Source organism: Apiospora phragmitis (genome assembly GCF_038363925.1).
Source record: "Apiospora phragmitis strain CBS 135458 chromosome Unknown utg000014l:1.0-1827420.0:1.0-1829600.0, whole genome shotgun sequence".
NCBI classification, from domain to species: Eukaryota; Fungi; Ascomycota; class Sordariomycetes; order Amphisphaeriales; family Apiosporaceae; genus Apiospora; species Apiospora phragmitis.
The window spans coordinates 929788-949223 of record NW_027117414.1 but is presented as its reverse complement, the minus strand read 5'-3'; the positions used below and the strand labels follow the sequence as shown (position 1 = coordinate 949223).

The following is a 19436-nucleotide window of genomic DNA, read 5'->3' as shown; positions in this document are numbered from 1 at the left end:
CTGGTACAGCGTGTGTGGACCTAAAGGATCACATCAACGCACACTCTCTTTCGGGAACGTCACGCTGCTTTCCCTTCTGCTCCTTCTCCTTCCCCTTGCCCTTATCTATTCTTGCTTTGGAACGGCCACGTTTGTGGCCCGTTTCTTTATCTTTGTCTTTCTCCTTATCCTTCTCCTTTTCCTTGTCTTTCTCCTTCTGGTCTTCCTTCTCCTTCTCCTTGAGATTGGTAGTCGTCCCATTGGTGTCAACAACTACCTCGAAGTCCTCGTCCGTATCTACTATGGCCGACTCGCGTAGGGGCTCCTTGCTCGTGCGGACCAGACCGCTTAACCGCGACATAGTTAAACTAATGCGATTCTCACCAGCTTGACTTCCTGGCCTGCTCTTACTTCCAGTGCGAAACTTGGCTGCGGCTCTACTCAGCCTCTGCGCAGTCGTCTCGTCGGCTGGCGTAACGGCCGGTGAATTTTCCCTCTATAGGAGTGACCGCAGGACTAGGCCCTATAGACAGTTCGTTGCCTAAGCTGCCCCGACGAGAAACGTTTAAAAACCCATCTTCGTCGGCAAAGCTTCGTCTAACGGGACGTTCCAAGTCGGCTGAGAAGCGTATACTTGCGCTTGTTGACGCAAGAGTGCTGATATTCTCGAAGTAGCTACTCGCTTGGCGTGAAAGAGGTGTTTTCTCGAGGCTCGGGGTTGCAGTACCAGTAGTCTTGACCGCTACCGCCGAGTCGTCGTACGAAGGTGGCTCGGCATCCGTTCCATCAGTCGAGCTGGCCGTAACATCGACGATGGGAACAATTTGATAGAACAGCAGATAAGGCATCTCTTCTTTGAGTGACTGTTTGATGTCGTCGACGGTTGAGACACGATGCTCCGCAAGATCATCAAACCTGACCCATTGCGCTTCCTCGTAGTCGGGCGGGGGGTCGCTATCATGTCTTCGATTGTCTGTGAGTAGTTTGGGGGCTACCCTGCAGAAAGAAATGTAGTGACCAGAGTGCAACGAGTCACCTCTGTGGCAAACAACTGATTGCAGTACGAGCTTGTAGTCCGTACTCAAACCGTTATCCTCCACGTGGCGATCATCAACAATGAAATGCGGCAGACGTAAACTATCTGGAATGTCGATGAAAGTGTTCTGCCTCTTAGGTACTCCTTTCTCATCAACCATGTACCTCTTCAAGCAGATGCCGACAACCGGCCTTTGACTGAAATGGCGTGCGACTTCGAGATCATTTTGCGGCTCTGGGTCTTCATTTGATGTAGAATGCCAGGCTAAAGTTCTATTAGTAGGCGTTAACTGAGATGGAGTAAGCGAGGAACATACGGATAAGTCTAAAGAACTGCCAAGCTGGGATCGTCACGGCCTTGACGACCGAGGCCGTTCGCTTAGCCCTCGCAAAGAGGCTGGCGTTGTCGGCGCTTTCTGCAGACTTCGTTTGCTCGTCCAGGACAACTCTTTGTATTAGGCTTTCGGTTCGGCTTCTTTGTGGCCGTGTATGTGATTTAACCGACTCAGAAGCCGAGGTTGCTGTGGTGGGGCGCTCAGTCCATCTCCTTTCCAACGGCGCCGAATGATCGTGAGTTTCCTCATCATCTGTACCACTCGACCCCGCTGATGTACCCTCCTCGTCATCGCCGTTTGTGACCAAGCGTATCGTGCTTTTCGGGGTAGAGGGAGTGGCATGCGCAGTCGGTGTTCTCGGCGTAGGGGTAAGCGTCATCCGTTTGGATGCTTTGGTCTCCTCCAAGTCATCTCTGTGCACATCCACTTGGGAGTTGAAATATTCCTCGAGGCAGTCCTCTAGCTTGACACCTTTTTCTTCGTCGGCGGGTGGAACGGCCAAATTCAGGAGCCTTTCATATACAACCTTGTGATCGGCTTCATCGTTCTTGCCTTGGTGAAAGAGGTCGACCTGTAACGGAAGCAGTGGCAGTTGCAGAGTCTCGGTAATAAAGGCAAACGCTTCTGAGGTGTCCTGTTGCTCCAAGAGCTGGGCATCTTTCCACCCGCACGCCGCAAGAGCATCCTGTATATGTTCTGTCATGTCGGCCTGAATGAGCTTGCCACTACGCAGCATGTTAACCCACAATCGCAGCAGCGTAGCCAACCGAGTCTGTGGCCCCTCTGGCAACTCGCCTTTGAGCATGCACTCAAAAGCCTCGACCTTTGCAAACATGGCAAAGAGCAGGGCATCCAGATAACAGGTAACGTTGCCGCGGTTCTCAGCTCCCAGCATTTGAACATTGGGATTGTAGTGAACTATATTGCCTGACAGCGCCTCTTGCTGCAAGATCATGAGCTCGACAGCCTTGTCAACGTTGCCGGCCGAGCACTTGTAATTGAGCGCATAGCGGGCATGGTCTTCTTCCGCATTCTTGATTCCCAATTCGCTGAGGCGTGCTAATACGTCCTGGACCTTTGCCGCTTCTTTCTCAGGGTCCACAGTCTTCTCTTCGTCGTTTTCGGGGCGTCGCTTAGAATCGGATTTGAAGAGGGAGAAGAACGCTTCGGAAGAAAGAGGTCGGTGCTAGAGTTACACAAGAAGATCAGCATATAGGTACCATATGGAGAGAGATGGTTCATTCCAAAGCTTCTTGTCGGGGCACGAAGCAGGGGTTCTTGAATATACCTTATGTGGAGGGTCTGAGGATTTGCTGCGACGGTGGCCGTTCTTGTCTCGTCGACTTAGGAATTTCCTCCCCTATTTAAGGCGGTCTTCTTCATGATGGGGGAAATCTGGAGTGAAGACGACAGGAAGGGTGGTGGGGTTATAAGCTGCCAACAAGGGTCTTGTTTCTGCTAGTCTCTCTGTCGTCTCTGTTGAACTGATGGGGGGGTTATCTCGTGGGAATCTGCAATCATTCGCCGAGACACAAAAGTTCCAGGGTCAGCGTTCTATGGCTGCAGGTAATGATACAGTTCGGCAAGGCGCATGGTCGATAATCCTAGGGAACATCCATGAGTGAGGCAAAGCTCTGACGGTGACGACGATGGACTGAATGGAAGAGGACTGGCAACTGGTGATGGGGTTTGACGTGGACTAATTGAATGCCGCTGGCTGGCGAGGTCGCGCAAAGAAGGGGGAAAATATCTCCTGCAGCCAAGACCGATTGACGGTGGAACAATGAATTGAGTCCCAGGCGATTGTGTTTCGAGTACCTTTTTGAGGCGGCTGGGCAGGACCGATCTGTCAAGTCTCGAGGGGAGAGGGGCGGGCAAGGCAGCCTTGCAAAGAAATAACAGAATTGACCAAGCCTCGTTTATTGCTTTTCGATTGCGTTTATTTGAGTTCCTTGTTCCTTGCTAAGCAGATGGATTTACTTCAGTAACAACAGTAGACCCGAGACTAGTAGGAAGCAATGGTTCACTCTTGTTGCCTGTTCAAATAATGCTCATGTTCATGACAAGTTGTCATGTGTTTGTGCGGCTACGGGCTATGAACAATGACCGGATCGATTCCCGCATAAAGCCCAATGACTGAATCCAACCACGTACATACATCGAACATTGAGCCCTTTTTGCAGCTGCTCGAATCCTCTTGCCTCCGCTGCGCAATATCTCTGACAGCCGTCAAATTGCCACGACGTTTCAAAAGTACTGGCTGCAAGTATGTATGTATGAATGGAGGCATGTACAGTAGTAGGGTCGCATGCAGATGTGGACTAGGGATACACATCATGTTCACCGTTGATCAGGGCAACACGTCTTGAGGTGTCATCAAGCACTCAATCTAGAAGGTCGTGTAAGTAAGAGCGTCAACCAATCGTTACACGTGTCCGACCCCAGGCAGCCTAATAGAGAGTATAGCCTATTATGCCACGCCTTCAGACCGTTGCGATCGAGTGTCATAAGCTGTGTTGTGTTGTTACGACACCTTGCATCCTCTCTCTCCTACTGAACCACTTGCAGTCTTGGATATCAGCAGTAGACGTTGCTAGGTTAATGATAAGTTCTAGGTTATGGATGAATCTGATCATCTGATGGACGGGACCTTGTGGGGGGTATCTTGCAGACGAGGAAGCCAGAGCAGAGGCTTCTAGAATCTAGACCGTCTACCCAGAACACCCTTATTAAGCTCGCAGAGGCAGAGACGGCACGAACAGACAGAATTTAGCGCTGTAGCCGCGCAAAACAACGCACTCAGAAAAAGGTGTTTCTTCAAACCATAGCCCAATCATAACAGCACACCTCGTCGCCTTGCTTACGATTTCACTAAAGAGTACCATTAGAAGAGCGTGATGAGATATGAGTGTCCATGGTGTTAGTAATCTCGTGCTCCTCTAAAAACTTCCAATCGTATATCAATCATTCAACTACCGCTCTCAAGCTGTAAGAAATGATCTCATGTTCTTAACAATAAGGGCAACGCAGATCTAAGCTTTCGAGTATAGAAAACATATCTAGAACAAATCTCTCTACACTCTTCCTTGGTACGGAGTAGAGTACGTATACCTACCCATGCATGTACTGTATGCAATTTATCATGAGTAATAAATAGCTGCAATACCGACTGGATGGTCAATTGCAGGGGTTGGCTGGAGCTGGGGCAGAGTCCTGTTAGCTAATCAGTCAATGGTTGGAGCCGGAGTTTGATCGGATATTCAAGGTTCCGAGCCCCCGTCGAAAAATCAATGTACGGGCTAACACGATAAGTGGGAAGGTCGAGTTAACGTATGGTGATAGCTTCAGTAGGTGATTCTGGGAAGATAATTTCATATCTGCTTGGCGTCTTTCTGTCTTTCCCATAGTCAATTGCAATTGACAGACAGCATGGCACTTCGTGAGGTGCCGCGCTCAGCGCGTCAGCTGTTAAAACAGCCATCGGCCTGGAAGCCCAGCGTTACGAGCCTCTCGCGATGCGCCTCCACCGAGGCTGGCCCAGCCGTCCCAGATGTGGAAACAGAGTCTGGTCTGATGACACCGATTGTTGAACGCGAAGGCATTACGATCATGGATCCGAGGAAGCGGGCAAGCCGCAGAGAACACGAGCTCCCCCATTCCAGGTTCGTAGCCTGTGGCTATCCAAATTACTCCATTATGTGAAGGATACCCGACTGACGGCGCATCTAAAAAGGTACCGATACCACCCGCCCAAGTACGACAGAGGGCCGCTGCATCCCATCCAACCGCCTCCATCCTCCGACCCGGTCGCTCGAAACTTCACCCCCGGCCCGTTCAACCTGCCTCGTCTCAAGCAGACTTACCACTCGACCATTGCTTCGGATATCCTGACGCTCACCTATCAGCATAAGCCGCCGGGGACGCCCGAGAAGCCCGAACGGATACGATTCCGCAGCTGGGGCGATGAGACGCCCTACATGGAGAACCGTCCGAAGCGTGGCCCGCGTGGTGCCGAGGTACTGCTGCCGCTGGAGCCCGACCTCAACTATCACAACCTCCCCGCGCTCAAGGCTGTGCACGTTGCCATGTATGCGCCCCAGGCCAAGAAGAACCCGGACCACCTCACTGTTGTCAAGACCATCATGCAGACTATCTCGGGCGTGCGCCCGACTATAACACATGTACGGCAGAGTGTCGCACAATGGCACGTCGTCAAGGGCGACCGAACCGGTGTCAAGGTCACGATGAAAGGAAACCAGGCCTACGAGTTCATGGACAAGGTCATCCACTTGGTTTTCCCGAAGATCAAGGAGTGGCAGGGTATCAAGGGTGAGTTGGATCCTACTTGATGCGTCATACATCAGGGTAATGAATGTGAGAAGTTGATATCTGGCATAGGTACGACTGGTGATGGCGCTGGTAACTTGGCGTTTGGCTTGGAGCCCCAGGACATGATGCACTTCCCGGAGGTGGAAGCAAACTACTCTTCATATCCACAAAAGGTAAGACAGATTCACCAAGTCTTCAGATGACTGTTACTGACCTGCAACTAGATGATTCCCGGATGCCGTGTCTATGTCGAGACTACGGCCAAGTCGGACAGACATGCCAGACTACTGTTTGGCGCCTTGGGCATCCCATTCTACGGAAAGTTGGTTGACTAGGTCCGCATCCAGACTGCTGGCCCGACTGTACATATAATGTTCACGTATTAGCAGACTGTAATATACACCTGTACAACAAATCATGGTCTGGGGTTTTATGGCATCAGTTCCCATTATTCATAATCTAGCTCTAAATCCCATGCAAAACCATCTCATGAGCCCCAAACCTTTTGAGATATCCTGCCATGATTGGATCAGGAACCGAAATCCGCAACGCCTCAGATGCAAATAATAACAAGAGAACCACTCTTTGCTGTGCTCAACTGCCGCCCTGTTTAAGCACTCTGTGCCTGTGCTCTCAGGGCATCAATCACGACGTTGACAGCCTCCATATCCGTAGCGTCGATCTTATCGCCCTTACCCTCTCCCCGCTTGCTGAGCTCCGACGTCAGCACATCCATACCGGGCTGATAGTTTCTACACGCGGAGCTCAGCGCATAGACGGCCTTGCGCCGAACATCGTTAGCCTCCTTTTCGGCCTTGGACTCGTCCCGGGCGCCCTCCGCGGTCAGGCGGTCGCCTAGGGCCATGGCGGCGAGGCGCTCGACGCCGCCGAGGGCCACGAGGCGCTCCTGGCTGGGCTCGTTGTTCTGGACGGCGGTGCCGACGACCCAGCAGGCCATGAGGCGGATCTCGGACTCGTCGTGGGCGAGGAGCTCGAACAGCGGGGTCCAGAGCCCCAGCTTGGACAACAAGTTTGCGTTGTCGAGCGACTCGATCAGCTGCTCCAGGTTGTCGAAGGCCGTCAGCTTGCTCTCGAGCGTCACCTCGGGATCGGTGGAACGGATGTGGGCCACCGCGGCCAGCATCAGGTCCGCGTCTGAGGGGCCCCCGAACAGCGCCTTGAGGGATTCTGGGTTGAGACCGCGGGCTGCGGCCGCAGCCACAGCTCCAGTAGGGTCTTCTTGTGTTGAGGCATCACCGGTGGGCTGGGCTGTGGCGGCTGTGGCGGTGGAAGATGTTGAGTTTTGGATGCTCCATTTGAGGAGGTCGTTCAGGCTTTTCTGATTGTCGCCCATGGTTGCGCTTTTAGAAAGTGGCTGCTTTGTAATTCTTGATCTGGGGTAGAATGTCGGGTGGGATGCAGAGTGGGATGATTGACGACCCCGCGATTCAACGTTACTGCTATTTGATTCTGGCTGGACGATTCAGACACTATAGGCCGTCTATTGTATAGTTTGACCTTTCAAGAGCGAAGCGATGCTGTGATACGGAATTTGTCTGCAAAGGATGCTACTGTTTTAGATGTTTTATTAGACGGGCAAGCAAGTAGGGTCTATTGGCATTATTTGCATCTTTTCATCATGCTCAGCAAGGGTCCCTTCCTGCAGCTTCTTGAACTTTCTTAATTGTTCGATAAGATAAGCCTCTTTGGGACTAGCGTATCCGGTTCTTTAGTAGAAATCGCCGTGCTGCTGCAGCTGGCAACTGAGCGGTGTGAAGCCGATCCCGACTCTACACCTACAGTTGGACAGGTAATCGGTGATCCAAAGCTCCTTGGAGCAACATGAATCATCAAGCAGTTTGCCGAAAATCAGAATACCTCTCAATTTGAGGTTCTTGATAGCTGCCCGCACCTGGGAATAGAGCTCATCTTGAAGGGGGAGAGAATACCCCACCATCACCCCTCGTCGCCGCTTTAACCGAAGGTGCGACATGTTGTACTACCTAAGTAGCTGTCACCAATTGATTGTACATACTTTATGTAATGGGAGCAAGCAGCAGCAACTTGACGATACTGCGACTGGCATCATTGCTTCCTCTCAAAGGTTCTGGCTTACAACCGCGGACTTCACGAGAAGGACTGGAGTAGCAAGAGAATCGGCGTCCATCCCCGCCGGCGACAGTAGACGTTGTCTAGTTTGGCCTTGGGGGTTCGTAACATAGGGGCCAAGACTGTCACCCTAGAAAGTAAAGTTCCATTGCATGTTGCCATTTTCGCATGAATATGGCAGAGCGCATATCTGACGTTAACTAGTTGAAACACGCTTTATTGAGGGCGGAGAGCTGGGGAATCCTGTGATCGAGGCTATACATAACTGCATGCGTTTATTTGGCGATGCCTGCTTGGCGCAACGCATAGCAATCTGGAGTCTGGAGCAAGACTGATGCAGGAGACATACGTAATCATACAGGTTCAGCCACACAAAGAGCTGATGATTAGGTCGTCAACCCTGGAGTCAACGCCCATATCGTCGACAAATACTTTGCTGAAGGCATGCTGCTTCGTATAGGCATCCCATATTCCCAATAAAGGCTGCCTGGTGGCTAATAAAAAGGCAATCTGGTGACGAATGCAGACGACGAGTGAAACGAGCTGCATTGTTTCTCGATGATGCCTAAGTTGAATTGCGTAGGCATTTCGTAGGTAGGGTACGTCCTTGTTGGCAAGTGGGAAAGACTTCAGCGCGTGCGCGGCCCGAGGAAGGATGTCGGGGGTGGCACAGTTCAACCTTCCAGTCCCCAGGGTCGAGCGGTAGAGTCGCAATTCGAAGATGAACCTCCTTTTGTAGTACCGAAATAGGAGGCGCTTGATGAAAGAAACACAGACGGATCGGCTTGTGATCGCATAGGAGAAAGCGACGTATTCGGCTATTTATTGATAGGCCCCTTACCACAGTTCAGCCACATCCGTGGCCAGGTCTCTCTGTAAGGAGTATGCGTGTCTTACGGGTCAAAAGCGGCGTGCAGATCCCTGATCTTTCAATAGAACAGCTAGGTAAGGTATGTACCGAATTTGTCACCTACCTACTCCTTGAGCTATCTGGCGGTGACGATACCACAAATTGAGTTGGCTTCCTCTGAGTTGGCCAGGTACCAATCAGCCCATTTAGGTAGAATACCGGGACTTGTTATTACAGCAGAATGGTGATGGGTTAGGTAGCAGTGTTTGTTACGTGACGGTCATCATCAGGAATACGTACTCAACCAATGGAATGGATATTGGAAGGGGTCTATCTGGTCACTCCTTGTAGTCCTTTTAGGAGGGAGCTCCAGATTATGGAGCAAAAGGCTGCGAGTTCATCAAATCAATCCCATCCAATCTGCAATTCTGACCTGGTCCAGCCCCCCAGGCAAAAGGAGGCTCCCACTACTTTTACTGTTGACCGTGGGAACACCACTAAAAGTAGGTAAGTCGGACGGTACCTACAGGCTCCAGCACCTAATTGTAATGATTACCCCTAATAAACCTGCTAGCCTCTACCCGGCCTGTCCCCACATCAATCAGAACAGCGGAAGCACGCACACAAAGGAGCCAGAAGTGCGTGTATGAGGGAGAGGAGCAGAAGCAGACTGACCTGGACTAGCCAACCAGACCCAGGGCAACACCTTCTTTGGAGGCAAAAGAGACAGAACGAGCCCGACCGACGTTCTCTCCCCCCCTCCCACTTTACCAGACTTAAAGTCAACCACATCAATCAACATTCCCAGCCTCCCATCCTCCTTGTTTGATTTCCCTCCCCAAACAGCCTTCGAGCAATAATAACTTCACTCCCTCCAACAAAGCAACCTCTCTGCTTCCACCGGTCCGGGAATCGCGTGGGCTTCAGCATCTCCATTTTCACTTCTTTTCACTTTTCTTGACACCTTTCGCACTACGTAATCCGTCACAATGGAAGGTAAGTCCAGTCCACGAAACCACAAGCCCCCCAAGCAACGACAAACTGTCCTCACATGCCAGCCACGCATGCTTCGAGGTCGCGCGTCTTGCATCCTCGCATCGTCAGTCTCAATAGGACCATAGCTAACCAGTATTTCTACTACAGAGGAAGTTGCTGCCCTCGTTATCGACAATGGGTAAGACGAATCGCCGCCTCACCGACTAGCCCCAGATGCCTTTTCTCCCCATTTAGTTGGCGATGAAGATGTCGTCAGACCTTAATCATCGCCGCATCAATAAATAACCATGTTTTTGTATCTTGGAACTGACATGAACGTCTAGTTCGGGTATGTGTAAGGCCGGTTTTGCCGGTGATGATGCTCCCCGAGCTGTTTTCCGTAAGTTGTCCCCTAAACTCGACCCACACCCCGCTCCAAGCGATATCGCGACGGCGGTTCCTGGGCAGAATTTCGAGCCAACAACCTGCTAACTCACGCCCGCAGCGTCTATTGTCGGTCGCCCCCGTCACCATGGGTAAGTTTCAAGGCTACGACTCGACATTTTCTGCTTCTTGGTATTAACAGCATGTTAAGTATCATGATCGGTATGGGTCAGAAGGACTCGTACGTCGGTGATGAGGCCCAGTCCAAGCGTGGTATCCTCACCTTGCGCTACCCTATCGAGCACGGTGTCGTTACCAACTGGGACGACATGGAGAAGATCTGGCATCACACTTTTTACAACGAGCTGCGTGTGGCCCCCGAGGAGCACCCCGTCCTGCTCACCGAGGCCCCCATCAACCCCAAGAGCAACCGTGAGAAGATGACCCAGATTGTCTTCGAGACCTTCAACGCCCCGGCTTTCTACGTCTCCATTCAGGCCGTCCTGTCTCTGTACGCCTCCGGTCGTACCACCGGTATCGTGCTCGACTCCGGTGATGGTGTTACCCACGTTGTCCCCATCTACGAGGGTTTCGCCCTGCCCCACGCCATAGCCCGTGTCGACATGGCTGGTCGTGACCTGACTGACTACCTGATGAAGATTCTGGCTGAGCGCGGTTACGCTTTCTCCACCACTGCCGAACGTGAAATCGTTCGTGACATCAAGGAGAAGCTCTGCTACGTTGCCCTTGACTTCGAGCAGGAGATCCAGACCGCTGCCCAGAGCTCCAGCTTGGAGAAGTCCTACGAGCTTCCTGACGGTCAAGTCATCACCATCGGCAACGAGCGTTTCCGAGCACCCGAGGCTCTGTTCCAGCCTTCTGTCCTGGGTCTTGAGAGCGGTGGTATTCACGTTACCACTTTCAACTCCATCATGAAGTGCGATGTCGATGTCCGTAAGGATCTCTATGGCAACATTGTCATGGTATGTTGCACCCTGTTTCTGGCTGTGATTGTAACTTTGCTAACCATTAACAGTCTGGTGGTACCACTATGTACCCCGGTCTCTCCGACCGTATGCAGAAGGAGATCACTGCTCTTGCTCCTTCTTCCATGAAGGTCAAGATCATTGCTCCTCCCGAGCGAAAGTACTCCGTCTGGATCGGTGGTTCCATTCTGGCTTCCCTGTCGACCTTCCAGCAGATGTGGATCTCAAAGCAGGAGTACGACGAGAGCGGTCCTTCGATCGTCCACCGCAAGTGCTTCTAAGCGCTTGTCCAGTGTGCTCCGATACATCCACTTCCCCTTCCTACTTTTCACGAGCTCACGATAGCGCGGATTGGATGGTGACCTTTGAGAATTCTGTCCCCAGGCCGATGCGAAAGGGTTGCTCCTGCAGACAGACCTCATATCTACAAAAAGTTCTAGTAATGGGCGAGAGATTACGGTTAGCCTGTAGGCAGCTCCGGGAAACAAAACAAAACCAAATGTCTTTTGTTTTAAGGAGGCTATTCGTGCACGCAACGGGGTAGACAATTATACTTGAGGTTGATCATATATTTGTTTTTTTCTCGTTAATTGCTTCTGCTGCTCTGACATGTCGGCATGTGGCGATCTAGTTCCTTCATTGAGACCGCCTCATGATCAGCCTCCACTTGCTTCTTGTGACTATGAGCATGCCTATGGCATGTCCATTTTGGCTCTAATTGATATGTAATGTTCCGTACTCCATAGAAACGCCTTGTTTCGTAACTAAGTCTTCACCGTTTCGTTTGTTTCGCGGGGCACCCTTGTGCTCTCAGGGTGTTCATATTCTACCTTGGCAATGTGAGAACTGGCAGTTTCATCGTTTCCCGATGCTGTTTCTCCAGTCTCTTCCGAGTGCCTTTCGATCTCGTCATACTCCCCTGATTCTTCTTCCTCGCCCTCAAGAACGCTGGCTCCTTCCCCCAGTCTTTCCCCGTCCAGCTTGCGGTACTTCCTGCGGCTCTTCTTGGCGCTGCTGGACCGCTTCTTCCGCTTGGCCTCGCCCACAATGGCGCTCCGGCTCTGGTCGCCCTTGGTGAGGTCGTCGAGGCGGTTGGCGAGCAGCTGGCGTGCGATGAGTCGGTTCTGGGACCGCGACCGCGTCTCCTGGCACTTGATCACGATGCCCGTGGGCAGGTGCTTGAGCTGCACGGCCGAGTTGGTCTTGTTGATCTTCTGCCCGCCGGGACCGCTGCCTTTCAGAAAGGACTCGTCGAGGTCGGTCTCCGGGGGCGGTCGGGGCTTCGGCGGGTACTGCGGCGTTTTCTTCTGCAGGGAGGGGGTTGTGGAGAGGGCGCGGCGGTGGCAGCAGATGTTGGAAAGAGAGGGGTGGGTGGTAGAAGAGGACGCCGCCGCCGGCTTGAGGAGCTCGAGGAAGGAGGACGATGAGGGGGGTGCCAGCAGGCGGGTCGCGCGAAACGTGGCCATGATGGTGAGTCGGGGAAGAGAGGCGTATAGTTTCGGGATACGATGTTATCTGGCTGCTTCCATCGTCGGTATACAAAGACACCGGCCGTCTGATTGTCGGACTTGCTCAATTGCCGATTCTACGCCCGGGTTCGTGTTTGATGAAGACAAGAGTCGTATATTAGAACATGGATACAGTGCGTCATTCAACAACGGCTCGGTTTTTTTTCCAGCTGTTCCTCTTCTCTTCTCGTGATGTTAGTCCTGTAGGAGAAGTAGCGCGGGTATCATAGGAATCGTGGGGAGTTGCTGAATATAATTCTACAAAACATCACATCATATGCATGACCACGAATAAGAATCCCCCAGGTGCCTAGCGATATAAATCGGAGCTCTAAACGCGCCGTTGCGCCGATTGATTCGCTGAGTCTCCCAGAGCGTAGGTAGCGGGAAGGACATGCGCAGCACAGACAGCAGGGTCGGGCACTTCTGTCAGGCCCCTAGCAGCCGCCCAAGCAGCTAAGCAGCGCGCTGTGTTGTAGTGGATATCCAATTAAGATAATTCCCTAAGGAGCTGTCGGCGCAGTGAATGCAGGTGGCATGAAGATGAAGAGGTCCCATGTGGGTTCATCCCCCTTCCCCCAACAGCCGACCGACAGCAAGAGTAGGCCGAATATTATTAGATCGGAAATTCGTGGGAAAGGGAAATCGCAATAACAGACACGTGAGGAAACAACAATTGAACTACTCGCCAGCAGTAGATTAGATCTCAGTCCAACAAGTCTCACCATTCCTACTGAACCAAACAAATTTATTCTTGAAAACATCCATTCGACCACCACACGCGATACACATACGACATACCACTCACGCTCCGGCCACCGCAGATCCCGAACAGGAGTTGCGCATCACTCTCCCTCTCTACTTATTTAATAACAACCAAGCCAATTCAGGCGAAGAAGAATATCACCAGCTTCCACCCAACACCAACATCCAAAATGGAGATGGCTCAATCGGTCGCCCGCTGGTTCCGGCTCAAGCAGTACCAGATCGAAGTCACCTTTGGCGTCTATATCTTTACTCCGATCGGAGAAATTCGTTTTCTGTGAGTGTCCCATTGGTCCATCCATTCTCCCTTATGTCAACTATTAACCAGGGGCAATCCACAGGGTCTGTCGTCTTCCTCCTCTTCAGCCTGACCTTCATTGCCACGATCCTCTACCTGCCGCAGCACATGGTCTTCCTCTACAACCGCGCCTGGTTCTACGTCCACGGCGACGACAACAGCGGCGTCGACGGCGTGCTGGGCAGCCTGGCCAAGGGCGCCCTGCAAAAGACGGTCGAGGCCCTGACCTCGACGTCCTCGGCCGACGGTGCCGGCGAGACCCTCGATTCCATCGTCAGGGAACTATAAGTGAGGCAGGAGGAGATGGGGGTAGTCTTTCGCTACTACTCCTGCAAGTAGAAACAATAAGGCCCTCTGGTACAAGAGAGGGAATATGGTTATATGGGAACAACACGGTCAATAATTCTTAATGCGGAAGAGCGGGCGCGTCCCGAAAAAGAACGACGCAGCATGGAGCCAGTGCCTGTCTTCATTTACGTGGCGTTTGGAGGCAACATCTTGTCTTGGTTTTGGTGTTTTGGGCAGGCAAGCCCCGGGTTACAGCTTAGAACGATCGCATCATACGCAGTTAGGGCAAGCAAAACGCTAATGATATTATGGGAGGCCCAGTAGATCAAAAGGCGTGCGACATGAGGTTGTCTGTTTTGGATATCATATTTTATTTCTTGCCCAGCTACTCAACTCAGATGCTGGGGCCCGAGTACGAATAAATCCTTAGTGAAGCATCATCCCCAGCTATGGCCAATGTTCTCTCGGTTGCGTGTGGTCTCCATGACAGTTGCAGTACGGCTTTGGCAAGACAGAACCTGTGCGATATGTCAGTTCTCATCGATCACTATGAGCGGAGTTCAGGGAGGAAAGCAACTTACTCCGGGCACAACGGGGCGCTAGATACCACACTGAGGTCTGTGGTGTTGATGATATGGATGGACACCTTGCCTATTTCTGACCCAGCCGCAAGCACGAGAGTGCCTTGTTCCGTCAGTCGAGGCAAGAAGTCCACTGCTGTCACTGGGTGCGTTGCCGGAATGGTGGTTATGCAAGCAATGCCCGCGTCTGCGGACATCTTCCAGATCTTGATCGACTTGTCTCGGCCCGCCGTCGCAAACACCAGCGCATCGTCCGTAAGGGGTGCCCAGGTCGCATCGAGAATCATTCTCGAATGGCCCTTGGGATTGGTCTGGAGCGTCTTGTATTGCGTGAGATCCTCGCCATCCCGCTCGAAGATGGCCCACTGGCGGTCCCGGCCCACGCTCAAGAGATACTTGTCGTCGGGGGAGAACCGGAGTCGGGTCACCGTCAAGGTGTGCGCAGCCAGGGGTGGCCTCACCTCGGTCCACCGCTCCGTCTCGAAGACGCGGATGACGGCGTGGTTCAGCGAGCTGGCTTTGCAGGCACTGGCGACGAGCTTGCCGTCGTGGCTCACCGCTAGGCAGGACAGTTCGTACCCGTGGCCGTAGAGCTTCTCCACCTCGGGCCAGAGTGTATGGCGGGAAAGGCTGTCCTCCAGCGGTGGGTGGTCTATCTCGAGCACGGATTTCCGCACCATGGAGCCCGGGTCGAGGGCTACGCGATCCTGGTCGGGGTTGGCAGTCTCGATCTCCATGTCGTCGTCTACGGCTTCGATGGCTTTGTTGGAGAGACCCAGTACCGGCATGTTGGCTGCGTCGGGCAGGTCATCGATTTGAGAGGTAGCCCGTATATCGCAAAGGCGATTCAGGAGCTTGGCGACCGCTTTCGGCTCGTTGAAGACGCGCATCAGCTTCTCGTCCGCGCCAGAGACGAACTGGGACGAGCCGATAGCGTCGATGCAGTTCAGGTCATAGCCGTGGATCTGTGGCCTAGCCATCTCATGCCACGTCTTGCGCTCGCCTGCGTTCCACGGTGCGTGCAGCCTTGTCGTCTGGTCTGAGCTGGTAGATAACAAGTAGTCCCCGTTCTTGGACCATGCAATGCCAGTGACAGATCTAGTATGCCCGCTAATTCCGATCTCGGGCATCCACTGGTCTCGTTCTTTGTTGTGATACCATCGCCTCCAGCTTCCTGTTCGGCCTAGGCAGATGACTGAGCTCCCGTCTGGCGACCATAGTCCCGTCCAGAAGCCGCCTGTGCTTCCTGTGGCGGTAGTCGCGCCCTTTTCTCTGCTGATCTCGCCAAGCCGAATAGTGGTTACCCAGATACCCGAAGAAGGGTCCGCCTCCCACATGGCAAGTGTGTTATCTGCCGATGTAGATAATAGTAGAAGCTTCCCACTAACAGGGTCAGAGAACCACTTTGCACTGTAAATCCAATCGTCGTGGCCTAGCAGCAAAGCCTCAAAGGTAATAGAAAAGTCGAGATCACCAGCTTTGAGTCGGTGTGCCTTGTTTGACGGGGTCCCTGGCAAGGAGAGACCCATGGTCGGGTCATTGGCGCCAGCTGTAGCAGGCGGCAGCTCCTGGCCTTGATGGAATCGCCAAAGCCGGACATACTTGTCCTGGCTCGCAGAGGCGAGCACCAGATCTTTCGATGTAGCGGAGCTTTCGAAGGCAAAATCCAAAGATCGGACCCAGCCTTCATGGCCGGAAAGCGTCGTTTGGACCTCAAAAGTAGGGTTGGTTGATGAGCTGGCCACGAAGATCTGGACAAAGGTTTTCGTCCCCGCCGCAGCGAGAACGAGGCCATCGCCGGCTTCGTGGAGATGGCTCAGCGCAACGCACAGAGGGAAAAACTTGGGGGTCGTCTTGACAGTTTGGAGCAACTTGACCTTGCCTCCTTCAAATGCCCAGATTTTGATCGAAGCATCCGCGGCTCCAGTCGCAAACACTGTTGGCTCGGTAGGCTCCTGTCGGCCATGCACGGTGGCTATGCAGTTGATGGCGCCAGCATGCCCCTTTACCGATTGCACACACGTGGCGGAGCCTGTAGCACCCCATTTCCATATCTTCAGAGTCTGGTCATCGCCGCCACTGACCAAATAAGATTCAGAATCCGAACTTGACTTGGGCAGAAATTTAACGGCTTTGACTGTATCACTGTGGCCGGCCAAAAGATGTGACACACCCTTTACTGCTGCATCCTGTAGATATTTGTCAGCTATCTATTTTGAAAGTAGGCCAGAGGATATCCTGAAATGGTTCTTGGCATTCTCTCACATACATTGGGCTGCCAGAGGGCAATATTCGAGTCAGCCCCAAAGGCTACTAGGCCATCTTCATTCCAATCTGCCACGGCCGTGTGCCGATTGGCACCTACGGAGAGGTACTCAATACCCACTTCGACCTCATTCATAGCAAACCGGCTTGATACGAAAACACGTGAGGGTTAAACGGGATATCTGATATATGCCGTATAACACACCTAGGCAAGAATTCTGGATGTTGTTTTGTGATTGGTCGTTGATGCGAAAATCGGTGCAAGGTTTCTGCCGGCTTGGCTCGGGCCGGCACCAGTTGATTGCTCAATTCAAATTAACCCGACATCGTCCCCCAGGGTGAACACCATTGATTTCACCCCTTGAAATGATGTTCGTTTTGGGAGAGGCATGCCTATAGGTATTTATTTCAAACCACGATGTCTATTATAATAGTTGCCATATGTGCCTCTTAGTTTAGTATTGAGGAATCAGCGACTTAATTGACCCTGAGTCTTTACAGTTATTACACTTCTTACTACAAGATATTATACAGGAAGATCCGGTGTGCCTGAGCAAGAATCCTATCCGCTTTTTCATTGTACTGCAATTGGAAGCTTGTGTGCGAAGCCTGAGATGTTGGTGGTCAGAACTGACTTATTATGTATGCTACCGAAAACAAAATATGAACTCAATCGCAAACTTGGGGTGTCATCAAATCAACGCTGCCAATTCTGCAAGCGGCCCCATTACTCGCCCTGTCTGAGCCGGAGATTGTGTCGAAACTCAATATCGCAACGCATTGCTGTCAAGAGAGCCTGCCCTCTATGGATAAAGAGAATCTTGGGGCACATGGCTCCCTGCTTCTCTACGGCTCAAGGTGTGACACCTCGCCCTTGTCTTTCTTCGCCATGTTTCGTCACCCCTTAGTGACCAATCATCTCACATGGGATCTCTCCCGTACTCGTACAAACTCAGAATTTGCCTAAAAGGACAACAATATGTCGATGGTGTCGAAGGCTTCAGACCTCATCCTCTGACAGATCCTCGTGGTTCTGGTTAGAGAAGACCGAGTTGTCATGGGCAGGAACCGGGCCGAAGCTGTGGGGATTGTAAAAGCTGGTGGCAACATGGTGGCTGCTTTCCAAAGATTGAGAATGCGGGATGTCGGCGAAGGAGCTCGACACATCAGCACCCGCAGGCTCCTGCTTCATATGCTTATGTCGAGTAGCCGCATCCAGCTTGCTCTTGGCCGAGGACTGTGAGAATTGGGAACTGTCGATCTCAACCAGGTCATCGTCATTAGCCAAAGTGGGCCCAGGAAGAGAAGCAGCTGTGAAACTGACGGGTCCGGCAGTGACCTGTGCCTGACCATTGCCGAATAGGGACACAGGCTGCTGTCCATTGACGAATGGAGAGGCATTGGCGGCAGGAGAAGGAGCGACCTGATCGGCGGCACTGTCCGTGAATCTCGGCTTCTTGTGAGTGGGCGTATTGGCCTCTACGATCTCCTCACCATCGACGTCGTCATCCAGGTCATCGTCAACCTTCTTGATGCGGGCACGCTTGCCGGTAGTGGTGGGCGTCGTGACGGCAGTCGCAAATCGCTTGCGGCCACCAGGAGTGCCAGCAAGGGTGCGGTTGGTCTTGGGAGTACCGACGCCATCAATGGTAACCTTGGAGGTGTCCTCTCCCTTCTTCGCAGCCTCCTGTTGGGCCTTGCCTAGCTTCTTGATTGATCGGAACTGCCACTCAATGCCATCGGCCGTAGACTCTCCAAAGAGCTTCTGGATCTCTACATGTCACGGTTAGCCTTAGATCTCGGTCTTTCCAGTGTAAGAAGAAGGAACATATTTGAGGAAAAGAAATGTGCAAGGAATCGAGGCATCGAGTTGAGATGTGGTTGGCACCCGGCCCCTTCCCTTGTTGAACATTCAGGAAAGTGGGTGTCGAAGTTCGAATTTCCCTCCATCGACATCAAATGTGGCCTTGAAAATTCCGTCCAGATTCCTTTAGGTTGAAGTTAGAAAACGCGCTTGCGATTCAGACTTACCTTTCTCATCGACAGGCAGATCACCTGGGTTCTTGTTCTCGGCAACATAGCGTTCCTGCATCTTTGCCAGCCGCTTGATGGGCCGAAGACGATGGTCCACTGAGGGGCCGGTGAAATCCTCTCCCATGTGAAGTGCGATTGCTAGGTAACTTAGTACGGGATACGGGGTTTGTGGCAGAAACTCCTCGCGCGAAACTTGAGTTCATGTACGTGTGGGCATGCCGGAAGAAAAGGAATAAAAATCAACACTTACCCTTAAAGTCCAATTTGGGCTTGCCTGTAGCAACCACAGCCGCAAGAAGACGGATAGCCGAGTCGTAGGACTTGAAGTTGGTCTTGTTTGTAGGTGCCATCGTGTCTAGTTACTGGCTTGAGTCTCAGGAGGTGTGAAGACGGTCTAGCAGGTACGTCTGTGTACGAAGTGGGTTAATGACTGTTGTACGGCGAGAGTGGTAATGGGAAGCGGGACAGTATGTTCCCAAAGTGAAAGTTGCGGTTGAGGATAAATCGATCTGTGAATTCGGAATGGAATAAGGGAAGGTGCAAGTTTGTTGCCTGCGTGCCCAATATATATATGGTGGTGCAAGTCAAGTTGATTTGGCAAGGATTGTGCGTACTGGGGGACAGTGGGCAGACAAGGTGCACACGGGACGAAAATTTGACTGATGTGCTCGGTGGGTAAAGAGAATATGACAGCCAGTAGCCCTGGAGGTCAAGT

The 19436-nt window shown here is 52.3% G+C and overlaps 8 protein-coding genes across 8 annotated transcripts; 3 read left to right on the top strand and 5 right to left on the bottom strand.

The window, feature by feature from the left end:
- Positions 1-28: 28 nt before the first annotated feature.
- On the bottom strand, positions 29-2709 carry PG994_014921 (uncharacterized protein; the record flags this gene model as incomplete). The annotated part of the gene is given in 4 exon segments (XM_066866330.1): positions 29-475; positions 489-1279; positions 1332-2535; positions 2548-2709. Coding segments are annotated over 4 exon segments (2604 nt in total), but the record flags the coding sequence as incomplete, so codon positions are not given.
- Positions 2710-4778: 2069 nt separating this feature from the next.
- On the top strand, positions 4779-6013 carry PG994_014920 (mitochondrial 54S ribosomal protein uL5m; the record flags this gene model as incomplete). The annotated part of the gene is made up of 4 exons (XM_066866329.1): positions 4779-5011; positions 5083-5678; positions 5748-5851; positions 5903-6013. The coding sequence occupies 4 exons, from the start codon at positions 4779-4781 to the stop codon at positions 6011-6013; spliced, it is 1044 nt and encodes a 347-aa protein (XP_066708005.1).
- Positions 6014-6288: 275 nt separating this feature from the next.
- Positions 6289-7032, bottom strand: PG994_014919 (uncharacterized protein; the record flags this gene model as incomplete). The annotated part of the gene is made up of 1 exon (XM_066866328.1): positions 6289-7032. One exon carries the CDS (start codon positions 7030-7032, stop codon positions 6289-6291), a length of 744 nt encoding a protein of 247 aa, XP_066708004.1.
- Positions 7033-9626: 2594 nt separating this feature from the next.
- Positions 9627-11263, top strand: PG994_014918 (actin; the record flags this gene model as incomplete). Its single annotated transcript, XM_066866327.1, has 6 exons — positions 9627-9633; positions 9781-9811; positions 9957-10012; positions 10118-10148; positions 10208-10979; positions 11033-11263. The coding sequence occupies 6 exons, from the start codon at positions 9627-9629 to the stop codon at positions 11261-11263; spliced, it is 1128 nt and encodes a 375-aa protein (XP_066708003.1).
- A 483-nt stretch (positions 11264-11746) lies between these two features.
- PG994_014917 (uncharacterized protein) lies at positions 11747-12448 on the bottom strand (the record flags this gene model as incomplete). The annotated part of the gene is made up of 1 exon (XM_066866326.1): positions 11747-12448. The coding sequence occupies one exon, from the start codon at positions 12446-12448 to the stop codon at positions 11747-11749; it is 702 nt and encodes a 233-aa protein (XP_066708002.1).
- A 977-nt stretch (positions 12449-13425) lies between these two features.
- Positions 13426-13841, top strand: PG994_014916 (uncharacterized protein; the record flags this gene model as incomplete). Its single annotated transcript, XM_066866325.1, has 2 exons — positions 13426-13532; positions 13622-13841. 2 exons carry the CDS (start codon positions 13426-13428, stop codon positions 13839-13841), a joined length of 327 nt encoding a protein of 108 aa, XP_066708001.1.
- Positions 13842-14235: 394 nt separating this feature from the next.
- On the bottom strand, positions 14236-16823 carry PG994_014915 (uncharacterized protein; the record flags this gene model as incomplete). Its single annotated transcript, XM_066866324.1, has 3 exons — positions 14236-14359; positions 14423-16611; positions 16692-16823. The coding sequence occupies 3 exons, from the start codon at positions 16821-16823 to the stop codon at positions 14236-14238; spliced, it is 2445 nt and encodes an 814-aa protein (XP_066708000.1).
- Positions 16824-17687: 864 nt separating this feature from the next.
- On the bottom strand, positions 17688-19071 carry PG994_014914 (uncharacterized protein; the record flags this gene model as incomplete). The annotated part of the gene is made up of 3 exons (XM_066866323.1): positions 17688-18460; positions 18719-18913; positions 18972-19071. The coding sequence occupies 3 exons, from the start codon at positions 19069-19071 to the stop codon at positions 17688-17690; spliced, it is 1068 nt and encodes a 355-aa protein (XP_066707999.1).
- Between the last annotated feature and the right edge of the window lie 365 nt (positions 19072-19436).